Genomic DNA, 22,895 nt, shown 5'->3' on the forward strand with positions numbered 1-22,895 from the left:
ATCTATCTATCTATCTATCTATCTATCTATCTATCTATCTATCTATCTATCTATCTATCTATCTATCTATCTATCTATCTATCTATCTATCTATCTATCTATCTATCTATCTATCTATCTATCTATCTATCTATCTATCTATCTATCTATCTATCTATCTATGAGTAACTACACCTTCTTGCTGTAATATTTTAAACAAACAATTCTAATAGCAATGAAAAATAGCAAAGTGTATTTATAGTATTTTTAGTATTTTAATGCTAATTTAAGATGTAACCACTGAGAACAGATGATTTATAAACAGCTATCAGCTCTCCAGAGAGCGTCTACTGCAGTGAGGCTCCATCCAGTTGACTGAATGTCTTATTGGCAGGCAGTGTGCTGTCCTGACAACTGCGAAAAGAAAAAACCTAAACAAATGTACTCCTTCAGTTTACTCAATATTATTAATGCATACGCTGATATTCTGATGATGCTACACGGTGAAACTCTTATTTAGAGGTCCATGTATTCTGAAGAATGTGGCGTTCTGAAAACCTAAGAAAAACCCTGAAAATGAAAAATGTTCTATTTTTCTATGAGATGTTTAACAAATGTCATTTTTATTAATGACTGGATTAGATGTCAGTTTACTGACTTTTAACTGAAACCTAATCTAGTCCTATAGAGTCATTTTTCTTTGCCAGAGTCATGTTTGTAACTGGAACAACTTTGGGTGTTTTATTATTTCTTCACCAATAAGAGCAGCTTCAGTAAACATTCTGCAGACCATTGGTCCTGCATTGACTAACTGAGCATCAGCTGATGTATTAAATCAATTGATTTTTGGTATGTATGTGCCTGAACTATAAAGTCTATAAAAAATATTCCGTCCTTCAGTTCAATCAAGCTTGGTTTCTTTCTACAACTTCAACAGAGTGTGCTGGATGTGCTGTTAAAATATATGAAGAAAAATTGAGAACTACTGATATTCAAGATGTTTATAGTTTTAAAAACGGCAGCCCATCCCAAATATATAAATATATGTAGTGCATGAACAATTCTGAAGTGTCCCATTAGGATTTTTTTTTTTTTTTAATCATTTGAAATGTATTATAATGTGTGCATTTTGGCTTTTTCCAAAGTCATCCACTTCCCAGGAACTGTAAGTCCTTCTGTGTCACTTCTGGGTCACAGAATTAAACACTTTTCTCTTCCTGTAATCACACCCTCAGGACTGGCCTTCAAATATTGATCTCAAATTCAGTGTCATCCGTGTGGATCTTTAATCGCTCCCCGCTGCTGAGCGGGTATCAGCCGGGCAGATCTGCTAAGGTGCACAATGCTGTTCTGCAGCACTCAGATAACTTGCAGACATTTGGAGTGCTCGTGTTTTTTTCCAGCCCGTCTGCCCCGGTGACCTGCGCCTAACTTAAAGGTACATCTCGGGGGCATTTTGATTTGCGCAGAGCGGGGAGGTATCGGTGACAGAGGAACTAATCCAGTATTGCACAGATTAAGAGTATTTGTGGAAGTGGGGTGTGTTGGCGCTGGGGATGGAACAGAAGGGGTTCCTATCAGCTCTCCAGGCAGGCTGGCCCTCAGGCCAACACAGTCCTACAGGAGTCTTTGTACTTCCCAAAGCCTCCACTTTCCTCTCACTCACTTTCTCTTCTGTCTTCTCTCTGTATTTGGCTATCAGGTTCTCAGCTCTCCGTTTTCTGTCAATGTATTGGTGAATTCATGCTGTTTTAATCCAGGTTAAAACCGCCTTCTTATTAAGACCAGGTGCATGTGTGGAGGTTCTGATACGCATTTCTGACAGTTTTAGGAGCATTCAATCAAATTATTATTTTCTATACTACAACTCCTTTGAAAAAGAAAAACTTTTAAAGTGAAATAACACCAACAAAAAATCCATAATAGTATGTATTCCAAAAAAAAAAAAGAAATCTTGTCTAGCAGCTGTTTTAATTTTTTGTGTACAGCCACTTTGCTCTGTATCACATTGTTTTCTTCTTGCACAAACACCAACAAAGAAAAACTAATCAAACATTCACGCAAACAACAACAAAAAAATGTAATTTGACTGCTAAAGAAATTAGTTAGCTGTGAAAAGGGCCCCTTTTTGTCTCAAGTCTGCTATTTATTTATCTGAAAGGATGCACATTGTATCAATTTACACTTCCCCATTTAGTTTGCCACAGGCCGCAGGGCTCAGAAGTTGAGAGAATTAATTACTTTTTTATTATTATTTATAAAGTAATCTATCTGTAGAGAGTGAGAGGGGGGGAAAAAAGAAAAGCGAAACGGTGTGGGTGAGGAGGGAAGGGGCTGTGTGTCTTTGTGAGTGTGATTGTGTGAGAGAGAGACAGGGAACGCCCTGGAGCATTGTCCTTTAAACTGGGTCCTGGCTCACATTATCTCCCAAACCAGCACTCACACAACGTCGCACAACAAACGAACTGCAGGCTGCGTATGAGGACGCTGCATATGCAGGCGGTGGGTGGAGGAGAGGAGGAGGAAGAGGAGGAAGAGGAGGTGGAGGAAGGAGGGAGACATGAAGGAAGAAAACTCTGCTATGTAAGAGAGTGTTCGGTTTCTTACAAACAGCTTTTTGTTCATTTCATATGTGTGCATCACTCACCATTTATAGCATAAAAATTAAAAAGTCTAGAAAAGTATTAAATTTGATTTTATCAACATCCAAGCCTGAAAAAAAAACTATATTTTACATGTATAGCCTTTGAAAATCATACATTTATAACATATTCCCATATCTAAAAGATAATTTAAAATAAATTATAATTTGCTTGATATTTATTTATCTTTGTTTTGAGATATCAGTAAGTTTACGCCAGAACCTGCAGCTAAATGCATAATCATTTAAAAAGCAAAACAAGCAGTCTCAGTGCTGCTTGGTTGGGTTGTTAGGTTTAGATACCAAACAAAGCTTGGAGACACAGATGGTGTCCTCTACTTGTACTCAGAAGTTCTCCAAAGTTCCCATTTGGGAACACTATGAGAACTTCCCCTGAACTTGTGAAATTCAGACTAAAAGAGTTGGAGCCTCTCTGAGTTCAACATAAACATTTAAAACAGCATGATATTCATGATCTAAACTGTTTACCTGCACTTCTGACACTTTGTATCTAATTAAACCAGAGGTGACGATGCTTCTGAACAACCTCTATTTGTGGACGTGTTTATTTTGTGCCGTAACCCAAAAATGGAGAAGAATACATTGCTACTATCCTGCGTTGCAGTTAGCAACAGAGCAAATGCAAGCTGCTCTACAACTTGCAAGGAGAACTCATCCCAGCCTCAGACATCAAGACAGGAAACAAATCAACATAGTAATATTTTTTATATATTTAAAGCAAAAAAAATAAATAAATAAAGTGTTTAAAAAAAAATCTGCATTTCCACACTCACCTGTAGCTGTACAGGACAACCCATCTCTCATATTAAGGCTGTTTTAAAATGACACTGTGTGTGAAGAAGGTGACTGCAGACTACTTTAAAAATGTATCAGCAGATGATTAGACTCCCTGTGTAGCGTCAAAGAGCACACAACAGTGAGAAGGTGCAATTCATGGTAGCAAGGAATGAGCGTTTTCATTCAGATTTTGTGTGTTAATAGTTATTACACTGTGATGTTTACCAAGGTTATCGTGCCGAGACGATCTCAAACCGATCTTTGTTTATTCAGAATGTTTTAAAAACTGTTGGAAAATCTTGAAATTTGAGTCAGGAAAAATTATAAAATGTTGAAAACTCATTGGAGTCTTATTCACTAGGATTTAACATCAGTGCTCTAAGCGCTAATGGAAATATGTTCACCATAATTTAGTATCTGTAAAAGTTCAATGTTGCAGGTAAAAATAAAAAATGCATCGAGATGAAAACTGTTTTTATGAGCCGAAGCCCTCTCTGACTAAACTTGCACATTTCAAAGACGAGCGCGGATGTAATTAAAGACGACAGCTGTAGGTCTGACTGCAGCCTGAATCCTGACAGTCAGCTTCACCCTCTATCTGATCCTTCATCAGGCTTAAAGCATTGTGCTGAATCTGTATTGATTTTTATTTAGCAGTGTGAACACAAACCAAATGAGAATCCCACCTTTCCAATGACATGTGCCCTTTCCCCTCAAGGAAAACTTGAATTATTAACCAAGAAACCAAGAATCTTCCTCTTTTTTTTTGTCTTCATGAGGACGTCTGAAGGATACTGTCACATGCGCCAGCTCTAGTCACACTCTGCAGCTAGCTCCGTCCCAATTTGCTAAAATAGCAAAACTGCATCCCGCCAATGATAAGAAGTCATCTTCTCTTGAAGAACTTTTATGAGCATGCATAATGATTGGGCCAATTGTTGGCTATTCTGTTTAATAAGGAAGCGATGTAATCGAGCTTTAATTAGCCAGAAACTGAAATGGACTCATGCCCTCCAGCTGCCTCTCTCAGGACACTTCCCTCCTTCCCATTTCACTTTCAGCAAACCACCCTCATCTTCCAGCTCGGCATGTTCAGCTCCATATGTGAGGAAGCAAAACATGTGTCCGACACGAAGAGGGCCATGAATCTCTCGCTTATAGATAAATGTCACATGCTTTGTCCGCAGATGTGGACGGGAGGTGGTGGGGGTTTTCCTTACTGATAGAATTAACATGTGGAAGTGACTAACCAGCCTTTGTGTTTCTGATGTGCTCCGGGGTGCTTCATATTTCCAGGGAGGCCCTTAGAAATGATTAATTTGCAGAATGTGGTTAATTTCCCCCCTCAGCGGGATAACTCCTGGCCCGTGCACCTCCAACCGTTTTCCTTACCCCTTGTTTTGCTGCATGCTAGAGCGTATGTGCTGGTTTGTGCATGCATGCTTGCAAACATATGTGTGGGAGTGAATCAGCCCCTGTTTAACTACCTCCATGATGGGCTAATTGGTTTAGCAGCAAAGGGGCCAAAGGCCAGTGCAGCATAGCGAGGCTCAACATGAACCTGATGTTGAAAGGAAGAGAGAAGCATGTGTGGGACAGTTCCTATCTGTTTTCCTTTTTCTTTTTTTTCAAACAAAACCTATTCTCTCCCACAAACCCAGAAAGAAACTTGCAGCACGAGGAAAGCTATATTTTGCGCTTCATATGAGAGGAGACGTAATCTCTTCCATTTCAACATAATTTGAGACCTTCTTCTGACGAATGTCACTAGCTATTACACTAATCTACTGTATTGAAATGGGAGCTCTTATGCATTATCAATAATATACACGCTGTAATGTTCAAGGCGAACTCAAACTTGCAGGATCAGTGGCCCCCTTCACTTGGGTTTGTGGTGCCTACTTTGTGCAGGGATCTGAGGGGATCATTTACCAGTTCCAACTCCATTACTATTCATGAGATGGGTAGGCTAGGGGCGAGGGATTAGGGACTCCCTTGGTGCTTGTTGTGCCACAGGCTTGGGCTCAGGCCTCAGGCTCTGGGACACAAGCTGTCTGGCAAGGATGGTGGGTCTATTATCATACTGGGACCCTTCTGTCCCACCGTAGAACAGTTACTGTCAGGACCAGCTAATGGAAACAGCGTCTCCTGTTCCTTTTCTCTGTTTTCCTTAACCTCAACAACCTCCTTGTTCTCTTTCACTTGCTCCAAAAAGAGATGGAGAAGTTTCTTTCCTCGTTTGAAAGTTTGAAACGATGTACTTCTGTTGACTTTCTTCGCCACCGAGTGCAAAAATTGGTGCTGCACTCGCAGGGAGGAGAGAAACAAAATGTTTCTGAACTCTGTCTCTCCTTTGATCCTCAGATGGTCTAACCTTCAAACATCTTCCTCTTCCTCTCCCTCCAGGTGATGAGCATCCTGAGTAACCCCAGCGCTGTACCCTCGCAGCCGCAGCACGACTTCTCCATCTCCCCCCTTCACAGCAGTCTGGAGAGCTCCAACCCCATCTCGGCCAGCTGCAGCCAGCGCTCCGACACCATCAAGAGCGTGGACAGCCTGGCTTCCTCCCAGTCCTACTGCCCGCCGACCTACAGCGCCACCAGCTACAGCGTGGACCCCGTCACTGCGGGGTACCAGTACAGCCAGTATGGCCAGAGTAAGCAAACCTTTCTTTATTTGTTCTGTTTCTGTCTTTAAAGAGCTCCACTTAAGCATTTTTATTTTATTGGGATTTTAAGTGATTGACGAAGAAAAAGTAGTCCTTAACTGTGAAGTTTTCACAATCACAACTCTAAAAAGTGTGGCATGCATTTATTTCCCCCTTTTCTCCCAATTATATCTGTAGTTCCTTTAGGTCTTTATCGGTTTTACTAATTCATCTTTGCATAGTAACTCATATTTAGCCATGTTGAACGGAGCAGTTGGGAAAGGATCCCCACAGCATAATGCTGCCTCCGCCACGTGTGGAGGGGATGGTTAGTCTTAGACAGAATGAAGAGCGCATTTTGTGAACATAGATCTTCAAGTATTGCACTAGATTCTCAGTTAGATCAAGGTCCCGACTTTGACTGGGACATTTTCGTGCTTTATTTCATTCTATTCTATTATAACTCTGTCTACATGTTTGGTCTTCCTGAAGGCTGGCTCAGTGTCTAGAGCTTTGCAGTTACTAAGAAGTTTTTCTTGGCATTGCTCTGAGTTTAACTTCCATTGGAAAAGTCATTGTTACTCCAGAGCAACAATGGGGCTCCAGGCTACTTCTGTGATCGACGTTTTCCTTGCCCAGGCTGTTGGTTTAGGTAGGCGACCGTGTCTTATTAGGTTCAGAATAGTGCCATATTTCTGAAGACGCACTGGGTCAAATAGAGTTTATTGAGAGGTACCAGAGTAAAAGGGTGCTGAATGTAAAAACATGCAACAATTTTCAGATTTGTATCTGCAAAAAATGTTGCAACCCATCCATGACTTTCTGTCAGTCTCACTGTTTGTTGGTTTATCACACAAAATTCCAGGAAAATGTGTTCAAGTTAGTGGTTTGTAATGTGAGAATATGTGTAAAAAAAAAATGTGGAAAAATATGAATCCTTGTACATGTTGGTGAAGAGGTGATGCCTCCTGACCCTTCCAACCCTGGGTTGTGAAGGCAGACACGTGCTCTTGATAAAACCCGCCCTGCCACCCCCGCACCCTCCCTCGTGCTTCCACCTCCATCCTGGTGCAGAGCTACCTCAGTCACACCCCACTCCACTTGGATGGGAAAGGGAAGAGGGCCACTTCAAAGGACGGCACGCCCTCGGGGCCCGCAGTGTCCTCTTGCCCACCTCTCATTCTCTCGTCTGGATCCCGCACACACATGTGTGTCCCCCTCAGGACAGGAAAAGAGTTTGCTTTATTAGATTAGCATAATTGACTGATGCTGTCACAGCCATTCATGAGAGCTAAAATGAAGCACACTTCCCCAAACAAGGCAGCCAGCAGCAGCTATCTGACATTTGTTTGTTATTTACGTGGAGGTTCCAGCGTTGACGGGGCGCTTTGTGCATTGAGGATCTGCACAAGCGAACCCGTAACAGTCTGTCACGTTTCAGGGTGTGTGTGTGTGTGTGTGTGTGTGCTCAGTGGAGGAAACTGATGGCAGCGCGGATGTGATCTGATGTGAGGTTAATTAAGACGGTGATTGAGCACAGTGGATGGGTAATGAATGGAGGGGAGAGGAAAGAGCTTCTGTCTGACGATGAAAATGATCGGCCATGTGGAGTGTGGAGGGCATGAAATCGGAGATGCCAGTAGTAATGAAGACTGGCACACAGAACACACACGGGGACCCCAGTGACTGACAGCATGGAGACTCCACCGGGATGCACATGCTCCGTGCCAGCAGCGTGCCAACCTCAGACAAGTGACAAGGGAGGGGTTTTTATCTTTCACTCTAGCTGTCTGAATTGTTTTTTATTTGACTCAGTCTTCTCTGCCACAACTTGTTTCAGACTTAATCAGAGGGATGAGATGAGAGCGAGTGGGACGTGGGCCGCTGAGGTCCACCACCTGTCTCATGCATGTGTGTGTGTGTGTTTTTTTTTTTTCTTCCCCCCTCTTCTCACTGTATTCTGTGCAGCCGCCGTGGACTACCTGGCTAAGAACGTGAGCTTGTCCACCCAGAGGAGGATGAAACTCGGGGACCACTCGGCGGTGCTGGGGCTGCTGCAAGTGGAGACGGGACAGGCCTACTAAAGAGGCCCCAGATGCATCCTCCACTTCCTGTCTCCCTGTTTCGCCCGCCTCTGCCTCAGCTCGCTCCACGCTCTTCATCAAGACTGGACTCCAGGTCGCCTCTCTCCTGCCCCGCCATGACATTGGAGAAAGTGACGCTTTTGGGGAATTCAAACGCTTCTTCAGGCAGATTCCAATCCTTAAAGCCTTTTTAGCAGCGAGGGCCCAAACAGGACCCCCAAGATGGCGGCTCCGCGTCTGCTTGGACTCCTTCTTTGTCATGGCTGCAGTCCAGTACACATTTAGAGCCATCAACAACATGTACTTTGACCTTGCTGTTCATAGTAGTTAACACAGCCAACATCATTTGAGTAACTCTTATTCCTTGTTCCTTTTTTGATATTGTTAAGCTTATTGTTGCTGTTATATGATTATGGTTAATGTGATTTTTGTTGTTCGAATCCATTCGTATCTCTTTTATCTGTTTGATGTCGGAGCGTTAAAAGACACACACACACAAAAAACACACACACACACACACACAGAGGATGACTGAGACGACACGGAAGCGGGTGTCTGTTGCGTGTGTGTGTGTGTACGTTCGCGTGTCGGCACATTCACACTAGAGGAGATGATTGTTTTCCAAGCTGCTGCTCCCTGAGCTCCAATGCTCATGAGCGATTTGACCTTCCCACTTTCATATTCCTCTTGACATTCCTAAAGAACTTGGCCACTCGGTGGGAAGTCTGGCTGGATGGATTCAGCAGGGAATTTAAGCAGCATATTGGCGGCCAATAGCTCCCCCCTTTCCTCCTCATAACCTCCATCCCATTCTTAGCCGCGGCCCACAGGGAAAGGGGGACATTGTTTGCAAAAACAGGATTGGGGAAATTAATGTGTTTTGAAATATGGATCTTGCCAAGGAGGGCTAACTCACTTAAACCACCAGCTTCCTTCCTTCCCCCACTCCCCGGAAAGCCCATCTTCCGGGGGAATCCTGTGTTTGGCTTAAATACTGTAAAGCTGATTAAAATCACACAAATATAATGTCAAAGCTAATTCACAGTGACCCTTTTCCATTAATAGCCCAGCCTTTCGGTTCCTTTTCCCCATTTTGTAAAAATGCACCTTCAGTTCATTTCCACTTCCTGAATTTTTCCAAGCATTCCTTCGAAGCATTCCTCACGATCCGTCTATAAAAAAAATATATAGAAGAGCATTCCAGCGTTTTCTGGTTCTGTTGTGAGATTAGAGAGAAGACAAGCTGTGCCATTCACACGCGCTCTGGAAAATCACATAATCCAGTCAGCTGTGAAAGGGCACAGGTAACGCCGCTGATTGGCCCCCCACTTCGGTTTGGACCGGAGCCTCGGTCTGTAATCCTCCAGCTTTGACGAACTTACCGCAATGTAAAAAAAAAATAAGAAAGGAGTGAAAAAATGAAATAGTTAATATGAGACATTGGTGTTGCACTCATAGTTGACTTTTGAGATGACGGAGGATCAGCTGTTCCTTGTAGGTGTTAATATTTTTACTGACATCACTGTCTGCGGAGGATTCGGTCCTCTGTCGCCTTTAAAAACAGTGGGGAAAAAAAGTGCATTTCCAGGAGCAGATTGTGTATTGTTTGGTTATAAAGAGTATGTTTTATACTAAAATAATGAGTATGAGGTCAGTGAGGGAACTCTGAAAGTAAATGTTTTGTTTTTTTTGTTTCTTTAACCGGCCTTTTTTTGTTTCTGTTGGGGGATTTTTGTATTTAATTGGTTAAGTTGTTTGAGCCAAAAAAAAAAAAAAGCTTTTGTTACTGTTTTTGGCCCACATGAGAATGAATTTGTATAAACTAGTAAAGTATAAACTGCATTGAAAAAGTGTAAAGGTAAACTGTGTTAAGGAGGATCAAAATGAGCTCAGAGATAAAAAAAAAAAAAAAGGCAAAGCTTGGCTTCTCAGATGGACTCCCGCCTGGACCACAATGTAAATTTAAAGAGTGGCAGAAAGAGACGGCTTCACCTGCCGGAGAGTTTCTACCAGAAGGTTTCCACAAACTGATTATGAACGGACCACGGACCTAACCCCACCCGCACCCAGAGCCATTTTGGTTGTGACTCTTGTTGACGGATGTGAGTGACAGTGAAGCCCCTCCCGAGGGTGAGGGGGTGAAACTGAAGAGTCAGGTTTTCATTTGTGGACCAATAAGACTTCAGGAGAACAAAGCGACGCTGACTCCGCACTGAACGGCAGCAGCTGCTGCTGCTCCACTTAGACACCTCACTCTTGTACATTTTAAACCTGAAGAATTTTAGAATTGTCTTTAGTGTATTGAGCCCATTTCTAACACTTGGATATTTAAGGCATACAGCTCCTTATTCTTCCTCCTCTTCCTCTTCCTCCTGTCTCTTTGAGCCCTAACCTGTTTTAGTTGCTTTCTGACATCTGTGCTTTGCTTTACTCCTCTTTCCGTTCCGCATGTGTGTATATTATCATGGTATAATTTATTCTGCTGTATGAAGTATTAGAGTAGTGGGAAACTTGTATTGGTATTTACTACCTTCAGCCTGTTGGTGTGTTTAATGTAACACTGGCGTAACTGTTATCAATTAAAGATCCAAAACTGACTTCCTGTGTGTTTGATTGGTCAATAAATCCTGCTAATTTTTTCATGTAATTGATTAATATGCTCATGGCAATAAAGAAAAAGTGCCACCTATAAATAATCTAGTCCTAAAGTTATTTAAATCTTTATTTTCCAAGTGTGAAAAACAAAAAATGAATATAATTGTAATCTTATGGAAAAACCACCAAAAAAAATCCTGCAAAATTACCCTGTATGCAAATTCCTGAAGTTGTATTTATAGGATACATTTTCTTTTTTTAATAAATAAATATCAGACATGTGACAATATGGTAAAATACTGACTTCTTTATCTTAAAATTGTTTTAGGTTTTTTGTTTGTTTTATTTCAACAGTTTCTAAAAGATTCTGGGTTGGGCAGGCTTTTAATCAAACAGAAAATTAATTGATTAAAACATTTTTCTAATTCATGCATCAAAGCACGTGTTTCTAAATGTGGTCTGATCTTTACTGTGCCCAAAAAAAAGTACAATAAAGAAAAAAAAATGATATGTTTTTACACTGGAAAATACCTGGAGGTTTTATGGGGGAAGGCAAGGTCTTGATGCATTTACTAAACAAGAAACTGAGATTTTGATCTTGGAAAATTGGCAACTAATTATTGTGTCACCTTTCAATTGCATCAAGGGGTCAGTACTTATGTGTCATTAATTCAAACATGGTGAAGAGTCTTTTGTTTTTTTTTTAACTTAAAGCCTTGAAACATGATGATCCTGGCAGAAAACCTGGAAGCGCTTCATCTAAAGTACAGTTCAGCAAACTGAAAGCAGCATCTGAAGGAATTACTACCTTAAGGAGTAAATGCTGCCCCTCTTGAGAATTATGCAACAAGTCATTGACAAATCATCTATCCGTCCACAAAGCTCACACACGTGTGAGTGTACGTCCTCCTTGTGCGTCCGTGGGGGTCACTGGGCCACCGTTGACTTTTTGGAGTGCTGTTGATGTGATTAGCGAGTGATGAGAGCTCAGACGTCTGAGAGGGAGAGTCACAGACAGCGTGTGCGTCTCACCGCAGCTGTAGGAAGTAATTCATTCTGCCCGCTGACCAGCAACGCTCGTCTCAGCCCGCTGTCGGCCAGGGAATGCAGCCTGCAAATCTCTGTGGTATGGTGTGAATGTAGGGGAACTAACCGGTACGGTATGGCAGCATCCGCTGTGTTTTATATTACATGACAGAACACTGCAGCACATTTAGTGTTTTACCAACAGCACTGCTGGAGACGTGTCAAACACGCCTTAGGTATGTTCTTTTAGTCCTGGCTTACTTTTAGGAACATTTCATCATGCTGGATGTGACAGCCGACGTTATATAGCATAAGCAAAAATCTGCGTACATTCAGATTCATCCCCTTTAGTTATGATACCACTAAATAAAATACAGTGCAAACAATTGCCTTCATCGTATTAGTAAACTGTGTTGGTCCATCATGTAAATTCCCAACAAAACACATTAAAGTTTGTCGTCGTTCTTCCGTGACCAGCTTCCCTGTCCCCCTGAAGACAAGCATCCCAAAAGCATTATGCTGCCACCACCATGTTTCACAGTGAGGATTGTGAAGCAAAGGGGATTTACATTGTTATGTTTTTCTGCCCCACTTTGCCCTGGTCTCAGTTATTTTGGTTGCAGCAGATCTTATTTAGAGGCATCAGCGTAAAAGTCGCTGAAGACAAATACATCCAAATATATCAATATTTACATCCACTTCATAATTACACGCTACTTTAGCTTCACCTGATGTATTTTATTTTTGATAAAATACAATAAGGTTTATGATGGAGAAGTGGTAAAATATGAAATCGTTAAATTCATGAAAAAAATATATAAATCAATTCTAACTATTAACAATTAGCAGGATGGGCCAGCATTATGAGAAAAAAATAAACTGTTAAAAGAAGCCATTGTTGATCTAACTAAACTTTATTTATTTGAAAATCAACAGAATAATATTCCTCTGAGACTGTAATATAAACTATGGTGCTTTCATTTAGACTTGAGTGTTAATTACAAACAAATTATGAATTTAAAAAGCAAGCCGCCGCGTTCCACACCAGGTTCCATCTGTCAGTGAGTTCAGAAGGTAAAAACAGATCCTCTCAGCATTTTAAATGTGCATTGTTAGGCGTCTCTGTGTCATCTCTCATATATTTCTCTAAAAGTTTGTGTTCTGGTTGTCCAGATTAGACCTTGGCATGTGCTACGGTTGTCCCCTTTGCTCCTGCTCGTCTCCTGGGGAATTTCGTCTCCCTCCGGTGCGCTGTCACTCGGACCGGGCGAGGTGGAGGCTCAGGCGGTGGGGTTTTTTTGTGGGAGAGCTTTGTGACACTTCCCTCATCTCCTCCTTTGATCCCCTAATTGATTGACTACAGGAGCAGGGGATAAACAGAGCCCACAAGAGCCCATTCCACTCGCCTCTCTGGAGTGCTTTAGATAAAACGGAGAAGGCCCGAGCTCTCCGTTCCCCCCCTTTTTTTCCCCTCCCGTCTCTATACGGACACACGGCCATTGAAGGTGGCTCGGTGTCATGGTGGCTTAGCTGTGGGCTGCATCCTCAGGCCCGGAAGCTTGCGTCCTTCCCCCTGAGCGTAAATGGCCTGCGGTAATGGGTTTGTTTAGATCACAGGGATGGAAATGAAGCTCGGAGACCAGGAGGCCCTATCTCTCGGGAGAGGAGTCTCCACAACTTCAGCTTGGTCATACTCACTCTCACAAATGGAGTGGAGGTTCTGATTCAGATCTGATTTAGGACCAGGCTCAGAAACCTGGAGAATCAGGACAGCCGGGAGACGGCAGAACGCCAAACAGAAAGGCTCAAAACATTCTCATTTTCAAAAGAAAGCAGTGTTTGAAAATGCAACTTTAACACCATTTCCTGCAGATATGATAATTATATTCTAATTTTACAAATTTGTCTTCAGAAAGAGTTCAGAGCCGTGTGCAGGTATGCTAAGAAATGATTAAGAGATGCTCCGGGGGTCTTGGTTTTATTCTTTGAGATTATGTGTCACAGGGAGTAAAAAGCTCCCAGCTGTCGCCATGAAAGTACTTACAGTATAATAATCCCCCAAATCCTGTAATTATGCCAGCATACGCTGTGTACCTGAGCCTCAGCTTTGTGCTCGTCACCTCGAGGATCCCCCTGACACAGACACAGACGCGCAGCCTGCCGTGCATACATCTCCTTCCCAACGACGGCGCTTGTGCTGGGAGGGAATCTTATTTTCAGAATATTCCAGGTATTTTGAATTTCATGGTTACCCCTCTCAGGTATTATAGACAGATAATCTGTCGCACAGAAGTAAAAAAGAAGGAGCTCAAACAAAGATTGCTCCATACTATAGTCATCTGATTGGATGATGAGATTTATTTTACCTTTATTACATCCAATCTACTGGATAATACTCTATAATATCAGTCCAGACGCCTTGCAACGCCTTGCAACACCTTGCAAAAGTATTCATACCCGTTGAACTTTTACACAACCACAAGCATCTGTGTGTTTTATTGGGACTTTTTTTATGACATGGTAGTGTTTGAGATAATTTTATTTCCTTATATTTTACCTTCATTTAATCAGGAAGCATCATAAAGATCAGAAATGTGTTTTATAAAGAAAACTTGGTCAAAGTTACCCAAATCAAAACCATGCAAACAATAAAGCACCTCTTCACTGCATTTTCTCATACTCTAGAAACGATTAATGGATGTCAGGGTTTTTAGGTTTTGAATCTTTAATAGCGTTTCTGGAAACTGGTGGATGGTGGGGAAAAAACAGATAGAAACCAGTTAGAGGTAACTGGCTAACAGCAGGAAAGGTAATGAGGCATAAATAATTTTCTCAATGATATATATATATATATATATATATATATATATATATATATATATATATATATATATATATATATATATATATATATATATATATATATATTTTTTTTTTTTTTTTTTTTTACCAAATTCCATATTTACCAAATAACAAAAAGTATTTTTTAAAGTTACTTCTACTGTTCTTTTTCTTTTATAACTACTTGAGCTTTATTTTTTATTTAAACAACACTGGATTATTCAAAATACATAATAAAACATTTTTTTAAAATGCTATTACTGCGGTAGTTGTTGATTTGCATATCAACAACTACTATCCACGCAAAGGTGGATGAAAGATTTTGCATTTGAAATTCATAATGTATGACGCGTCTATTGAAGTGGAGAAGGTAGCATGAATGTGCAGTTACACAGACAGATGATTTTAACATTTATTATTTTTTGCTAATAATATTAAACACAATTATGTTGAAAATAAGTTTGTCTCCTAACTAAATTAGAATTATGAACATTTAATCCATATTCCTACGTACATGTAGAAGGTCAGTCACCCTGTCAGTCTTCGTACCATCCGATGTTAAAATACCTAACCTGTCAAAGTTTTGCACTTCAGTCCAATAAACTTTGCTTCACGTGAAAATAAAGCCAATTTTAAACCCTTAAAATCTCCCTGTAGTGGTTGAAATACAGTCTGATGATCCTCTACTGCCGGTGCTACAAAAGCAGAAGACATTTAGACAAAATTGTGTCAGTAAAAAGCTGAAAAGTGTGGATTGAATTCTTTTATTTTACTCCAAAAATGCCATTGCATAAAATCAAATGCAGCAACTTGCCTCTGGAAGCCATCTAAACAGTAGAAGAAGGTGCTCTATTTAAATAAAACTGAAACACAGGATTCACAGAGCTTTGTTGTTCCATATGTGGCAGTATGCCCTGTGGCCTTTGAACGCACCACACAAGTGCTTGAATCTAATTGGTTGTGGCGCTGGCTGCCTGTATATAAAGGGCCCTCCCTCACCTGGTTGACATGACGTTGTTTTCCTTCCGGTTCAGACCTCGGCGTTTGCTGGTGCGGCACGCTAGGTAAGGCAGGCTTCACCTCTCTCAAGCAAACTTATTACTTGTGATTTAGTTATATTTTCTGTATAACAGCTGCAAATTAATGCGTGCGCGCAAACGATGCGCTTAACGACACTCTGATCGCCGCCGCCTGTACAAGCTCCACGTTTCCTCCTTCCTTTTAGAGGCACTACATAAAGAGCTCAGTGGTAGGTGAAGTGCTGGAGTTTGGATGCTTTTAGATTCCATTTCTAACATTTATTTTTGATAGCCGCTGCTGTTTGTCCTTGGCCGGCTGTTTGCCCGCTGTTCTGGTTGTCCCCGACCGACGGTCCGCCTGTCAACTGGATAACCTGTCGACTGCCTACCTGTCGTCCTGTTGCTGGCTTCATGCCCGCCGTCCTGGTCGGTGTAAAGCTGGCTCCTACCACTCGTCCAGTGTGGCTAATTTGGGCTGATTGGTGATCAGCTCGGACTATCTTTCTACTGCCGCTCTGAGTGGCGTCTGCTACAGCGGATCGGTTTCTCCCCGGACAGACTCTTAATTTGGACTATTGCTGCTTGATTGTGGGCTGAACTGTATAATTGTATTGTTTGTAATTTGAATGTCTCTCTTCTTTGTTTTTTTGACAGGAACGGCCAGCTCGTGGTGTTGGTGGTGGACTTTCCGGGTGGTGGTACTCCTTTTGGTTTGGTGCACGATTTTCTTTTGTTTTGCCTTGTTTCGTTTGCTGTGTTTCTTTTCTTTTAGGACACTACCCCAAATTGCACTCCCGTCCCTGAGTTGCGCTAACACTGACTTTTAATGTGTGAGTGGTTTTAGACTAGTATTTTGATTAAACAAACAATTATAGAATAAATAAAAATTGTTACATTGTGAGATTGTCTCAAGCCTCATCTGTAGCGGGTCTGTGTGCCTTGAAGGTAACTTTTAGTGGAGTTGTTGCAACTAATTATTAAAATAGTATTTTTAAACTTAAGTTCCCAATTCTTATCACACTGCTCCCGCCACATTTTGGCGTTGTTTTTGGCAGGATTTTTTTACAGTTTTGAGGCTGAGACTCTTTCACTATTTTACTGCATTTTGTGACATTTATGTTCAAGTATTGACATTTTTTTGGTGTGTTAAGGACAAACAGCAGCGGTTCATTTATTTTGAGCTGGTCATTTGTAGTAATGGAGGAAGAGCTACTGGAATTGAAGACCCTGGTTGCTCAATTAAAGGCTGACAATGAGAAGCTGCGTGCAGAGCGTTCACCTTCCACATCTAGCTCCAGTGCCGGGCCGTCTTCAGCTTCTGCACCCCCCACCGCCCAAATAACGGACAGGTTAGTGTTTGTTCCACGTGATCGTAAGTGTCCTATGTTTAGGGGACGGATGGGGATTAGTGTGAGCGAGTGGGTTGAGGAGGTGCAGGCGTGTATGCGGGCACGAAATTTGTCAGCAGTAGATCAGGCCTTCTTTTTGTATGACCATTTAGAAGGAGAGGCTAGGGATGAGATCAAATATCGCTCTAGTCAGGAACGAGGGGATCCGGCTAAAATCATTTCTATCCTCAAGGAGCTTTACGGATGTAATGAGTCACATGTTGCATTACAGGAGGCCTTTTTCTCCAGAAAGCAATTAGATGGGGAAACATTGCAAGAGTTCTCCCTTGCTTTGATGAGCCTCATGGAGAAAGTAAAAGAACAGGCCCCTAGGGACATGCCAAACGCTGAAGTTCTCTTGCGTGATCAGTTTATAGAATATGTCCTTGATGGTGCGCTTCGTCGTGCGCTAAAACAGTACGTTCGTCTGAAACCGGCAGCAACACTGCTTGATGTCAGAGGTGAGGCAATGAGGTGGGAATTAGAGGGTTTGCCAGCTAGTATGCGGGGCCGGAGTAATTCTCTGCCTTCAGCACCCAGTTTTCAGTTTGCTGTGCGTGGTGGGTTACCAGCTACTGCTAGCCCCACTCAAACAGAGGTTAATGAGTTAAAAGAGCTCTTAAAACAGCAACAGGAGCAGCTTAATCTGCTTACTCGCAGCATTACCCTCCTTCAAACTGCACAAGGGCGCAGCCGCTCTCCACGTCAAGGGCCTATTATATGTCGACGGTGCCAACAGCCCGGACATATTGCTAGGGAGTGTGGGGGGCCGCATGGTTCCTTCCGTCAGTCATCTTTGTCAGAATCGCGTCAGGGAAGTCAGCCTCTGGGAAACTAGCACCCACCGAGTTGCAGAGCCAAGGCTCGGGTGGGGCATCTATAGGCTCAACTAGTGGTTTATGTTCAGCAGATGTACCTAAATTAATTGCTTCTTGTCCACATATTGAAGTGAACATGGCTGGAGTGACAGTGCCTTGCTTGGTTGACACTGGTTCAATGGTGTCCACTATTACAGAGAGCTTCTTTATTGAATTCTTTGAGCCTTGGGGCGAAGAGCGTTTAAGAGCTTGCCACTGGCTACAGCTAAAAGCAGCCAATGGTCTCCCTATTCCTTATATCGGTTATTTGGAAGTATCTATTGAACTGTGTGGCAAGTTGATGCCCCACTGTGGAGTGTTGGTGGTGAGAAATCCCCCAGATAGCAGTTCAGCTTCAGTTCCTGGTGTGTTGGGGATGAACGTCATAAATAAGTGTTACCAAGAACTATTTGGACAGCATGGCAATGCTCTGTTTAATACAACCCCTGTTGTGTCATTTCCCAAGCCCTTGGTTAATGCCTTACAGAAATGTCATGCAGCTGTAACGCAGCACACTCCTAAGCAGCCTAGTAAGGTTAGGGTGCGAGGCAGGAGGGCCTGCCGCATTCCAGGAGGTGTGATGAAGATTGTGCCTACCACCTGCTGTGAGCAATACTCAGGCACCACTGTCTTGTTTGAACCATCAGAGTCTGGCTTACCAGCTGGTTTGTTAGCATCTCCTGCTTTAGTTCAGGTTGTTCGGGGGACTGCTTATGTCCCAGTGGTAAATGTGGGCAACACGGATGTATTGCTTTATCCTCGTAGCACTGTGGGAACTTTAAATAGTGTTGGTGTGGTGAGTCTTCCAGCGGGCGTAACTGAAGTCCCATTTTTTGTAAATGCGTCTTCCCAAACAGTTGCTGCTCCTGCCTCAGATGGGATCAAGACTATTGATTTATCATCTTTGTCAGAGGAGGAACAGGGTCGGGTGCGAGCCTTGTTGGGTAAATACACTTCTGTGTTTGCCACTAATGATCAGGACTTGGGTTGCACCAACCTGATCAGCCATGACATTCCCCTTCTTGATGACGCTCCTGTTCGGCAGCGATACCGTCGAATTCCTCCATCGGAGTATGAACTTGTGAAGGAGCACATAAATCAGCTTTTGGCAGCAAATGTCATCAGGGAAAGCTCCAGCCCCTATGCGTCACCAATTGTGATTGTTCGCAAAAAGGATGGTAGTATTAGGCTCTGTGTTGATTATCGTCAACTTAACATCAAGACACGGAAGGACGCTTTTCCACTCCCTCGTATCGAGGAGTCTCTTGATGCTCTGACAGGGGCCCGGTGGTTTTCCACTATGGACTTGGCCAGTGGGTATAATCAGGTTCCGGTCACAGCAAGCGATCGCCATAAAACCGCTTTTTGTACACCGTTTGGGCTTTTTGAGTGGAATCGCATGCCTTTCGGCCTATGCAATGCTCCGAGCACATTCCAACGCTTGATGCAGCGCATTTTTGGTGACCAGCAATGCCAATCCCTCTTGCTGTATTTAGATGACATTGTTGTGTTTTCATCCTCTGTGCAGCAACATCTTGAGAGGTTGGACGTGGTGTTAGGACGGCTTCAGAAAGAGGGCCTTAAAGCTAAGCTCAGTAAGTGCCGCTTTTTCCAGCAGAAGGTGAACTACCTGGGTCATGTAATTTCTGACCAGGGAGTAGCCACTGACCCCACTAAAATTGAGGTGGTAGCAAATTGGCCTGTGCCCACCACGGCCACCGAGTTGCGTTCCTTTTTGGGATTCGCTAGCTACTACCGTAGGTTTGTAGAAGGGTTTGCTAAGATGGCTGCCCCCTTGCATCGTAGAGCAGCGGAGCTTACTAGTAAAGAGTCTAAAAAGAAGGCTGCCCAGAGTATTGTCAGAGCCTGGACTGAGGAGTGTCAACAGAGTTTTGAGGCCATTAAAACCAAGCTCACATCTGCTCCAGTCCTTGCTTACGCAGATTTTTCCCTCCCTTTCATTCTAGAGGTGGATGCAAGCCATAGTGGTTTGGGAGCGGTCTTGTCACAAGAACAAGAGGGCAAGATAAGACCCATTGCTTTTGCTAGCCGCGGGTTAAGACCTAGCGAGCGAAATATGTCAAATTACAGCTCGATGAAACTGGAGCTGTTGGGCCTTAAATGGGCAATGACAGAAAAATTTAGAGATTACCTTTTGGGCCACAGGTGTATTGTTTATACAGACAATAATCCTCTGAGCCACTTGGATTCGGCTAAGCTTGGAGCAGTGGAGCAGCGCTGGGCAGCCCAGCTTGCTTCTTTTAACTTTGAGTTAAAGTATCGACCTGCTAAGTCCAATCAAAATGCTGATGCTTTGTCTCGTCAGCCTTGGCCGGCTCCATCGGAAGTGACTTCTTTGGTTTCAGGTACTCTTGTGCCTCAGCCATTACAGCTAGCTGTGCAGAGTGAGCAAACACAAACCACGCAATCCTCTGTAACTGTCTTTCCCTCTCTTGCTCCTGGTGATCTCCAGGTCCTCCAGCAGGCTGATCCGGTACTTCAGGAAGTTCTTGTCTTTTGGCAGAGAAAAGAGCGGCCAAATCGTACTGAGCGGCAAAGGCTTTCACAATCTGCTCTTGCATTGCTCAACCAGTGGGATCGCCTGGCTGAGTTGGATGGTCTAATGTATCGGCGAGTGTTTCGCCCAGATGGTGGTGGGGAAGTGCACCAACTTCTCCTGCCGAAGTCCCTGACCAAGGACATCATGACTCAAGTCCATCAGGAGCATGGGCATCAGGGGGTGGAAAGGACCTTGGCGTTGCTACGATCTCGCTGCTATTGGCCAGGTATGTCACAAGAGGTAGCAGATTGGTGTAAAACCTGCGAGCGGTGCCAGGTTGCTAAGGATAGCCAACCACCTGCTCGTAGCTTCATGGGCCATTTGCTGGCATCAAAACCCAATGAAATTTTGGCCATTGATTTTACTTTGTTAGAGCCAACTCCATCTGGGCTAGAAAATGTATTGGTGATGACTGATGTGTTTTCCAAATATACATTGGCAGTCCCAACCAGGGATCAGCGCGCCTCCACTGTAGCGCAGGTCCTGGTCACTGAATGGTTTGCAAAATTTGGAGTACCAGCACGGATCCATTCAGACCAGGGCCGCAACTTTGAAAGCACTCTGATCCAGCAGCTTTGTAGTTTGTATGGTATCATTAAATCTCGTACCACACCTTACCATCCAGCTGGTAACGGGCAATGCGAACGTTTTAATAGAACGCTTCACAACTTGTTGAGAACTTTGCCCACGTCCCGGAAACGAGACTGGAGTGTCTGTTTGCCCCAGTTGCTTTATGCATATAACACCACCCCTCATCAATCAACTGGTGAGTCACCATTTTTTCTAATATTCGGTCAAGAACCACGTCTCCCAGTTGACTTTTTGTTGGGAAGAGTACAAAACCCAGTTGCAGGAACTGTTCATGAGTGGGTCAAAGAACATCAGACTCGCTTGCATATAGCATTTGAGGGTGCTAGAGAAAAACTGAGGACGTCTGCAGGACGCAGAAAAGCTAATCATGATAAAAATATCAGAGAAGCTCCTCTTAAGGAGGGCCAGTTTGTGTTGATCCGAAATTTGGGGAGTAAAGGTCGTCAGAAAACTCAGGATTTGTGGAGTTCAGTGACGCATGTGGTTATTCAAGTCCCAAGAGAGGGTGGTGTAGTGTATTCAGTGGCACCAGTTCATGACCAGACCAGGGTAAGGAGGGTACATCGCTCTTTGCTGAAGGTCCTGATTGGTGCTGATGCACCCAATTCAGTTCCTGTTGAAGGTGCACCTTCTGAACATCACTCCATTTCAGAGGGCGAGCTGTCTTTGGAGGGTGATTTGTTCTTGAGGCCATGGCCTCAGGAGCAGGTACCGCCTGTCCCACCTCCTGCTGTGGCTTCTGATGCTGTGCCTAGGGTTTCAGGACCTGCTGTGGCTCCTCCTCCTGCTGCTGTGGCTCCCTCTGGTGTGACTGTGAATCAACCTACCTCATTAGCAGTTGTACCGGCAGCAGAGTCTGGGCCCAGCGAGGTGTCTGTGCGTAGATCGGTACGATCAACGGCTGGCCAGCACCATAATCTCCATCATCTTCCAAGACCAGCAGTGAGAGAAACGCCTTCATCTAGTACCATGTCTGCTGTATTTCGACCTTGGTGTTAAGTGGGATCATCGTCGGGGCGTCGATGCAGTTTGGGGGGGTGGAATGTGGCAGTATGCCCTGTGGCCTTTGAACGCACCACACAAGTGCTTGAATCTAATTGGTTGTGGCGCTGGCTGCCTGTATATAAAGGGCCCTCCCTCACCTGGTTGACATGACGTTGTTTTCCTTCCGGTTCAGACCTCGGCGTTTGCTGGTGCGGCACGCTAGGTAAGGCAGGCTTCACCTCTCTCAAGCAAACTTATTACTTGTGATTTAGTTATATTTTCTGTATAACAGCTGCAAATTAATGCGTGCGCGCAAACGATGCGCTTAACGACACTCTGATCGCCGCCGCCTGTACAAGCTCCACGTTTCCTCCTTCCTTTTAGAGGCACTACATAAAGAGCTCAGTGGTAGGTGAAGTGCTGGAGTTTGGATGCTTTTAGATTCCATTTCTAACATTTATTTTTGATAGCCGCTGCTGTTTGTCCTTGGCCGGCTGTTTGCCCGCTGTTCTGGTTGTCCCCGACCGACGGTCCGCCTGTCAACTGGATAACCTGTCGACTGCCTACCTGTCGTCCTGTTGCTGGCTTCATGCCCGCCGTCCTGGTCGGTGTAAAGCTGGCTCCTACCACTCGTCCAGTGTGGCTAATTTGGGCTGATTGGTGATCAGCTCGGACTATCTTTCTACTGCCGCTCTGAGTGGCGTCTGCTACAGCGGATCGGTTTCTCCCCGGACAGACTCTTAATTTGGACTATTGCTGCTTGATTGTGGGCTGAACTGTATAATTGTATTGTTTGTAATTTGAATGTCTCTCTTCTTTGTTTTTTTGACAGGAACGGCCAGCTCGTGGTGTTGGTGGTGGACTTTCCGGGTGGTGGTACTCCTT

At 43.5% G+C, this 22,895-nt stretch overlaps 1 protein-coding gene across 1 annotated transcript in view; it reads left to right on the forward strand.

Annotated features, from left to right (window-relative positions):
* Positions 1 to 10,746, forward strand: part of pax7a (paired box 7a) — a 50,245-nt gene extending 39,499 nt beyond the window's left edge. Inside the window, exons 5-6 of the mRNA XM_088005984.1 lie at positions 5,825 to 6,074; positions 8,034 to 10,746. Of these exons, the coding sequence (XP_087862110.1) occupies positions 5,825 to 6,074; positions 8,034 to 8,149 (366 nt within the window). The 3' untranslated portion in view covers positions 8,150 to 10,746. The remainder of the gene's footprint in view (positions 1 to 5,824; positions 6,075 to 8,033) is intronic.
* The last annotated feature ends 12,149 nt before the right edge of the window (positions 10,747 to 22,895 follow it).

This window comes from Poecilia mexicana, unplaced genomic scaffold (assembly GCF_051168715.1).
Source record: "Poecilia mexicana isolate PSO_F unplaced genomic scaffold, ASM5116871v1 scaffold_5, whole genome shotgun sequence".
Lineage (NCBI taxonomy): Eukaryota > Metazoa > Chordata > Actinopteri > Cyprinodontiformes > Poeciliidae > Poecilia > Poecilia mexicana.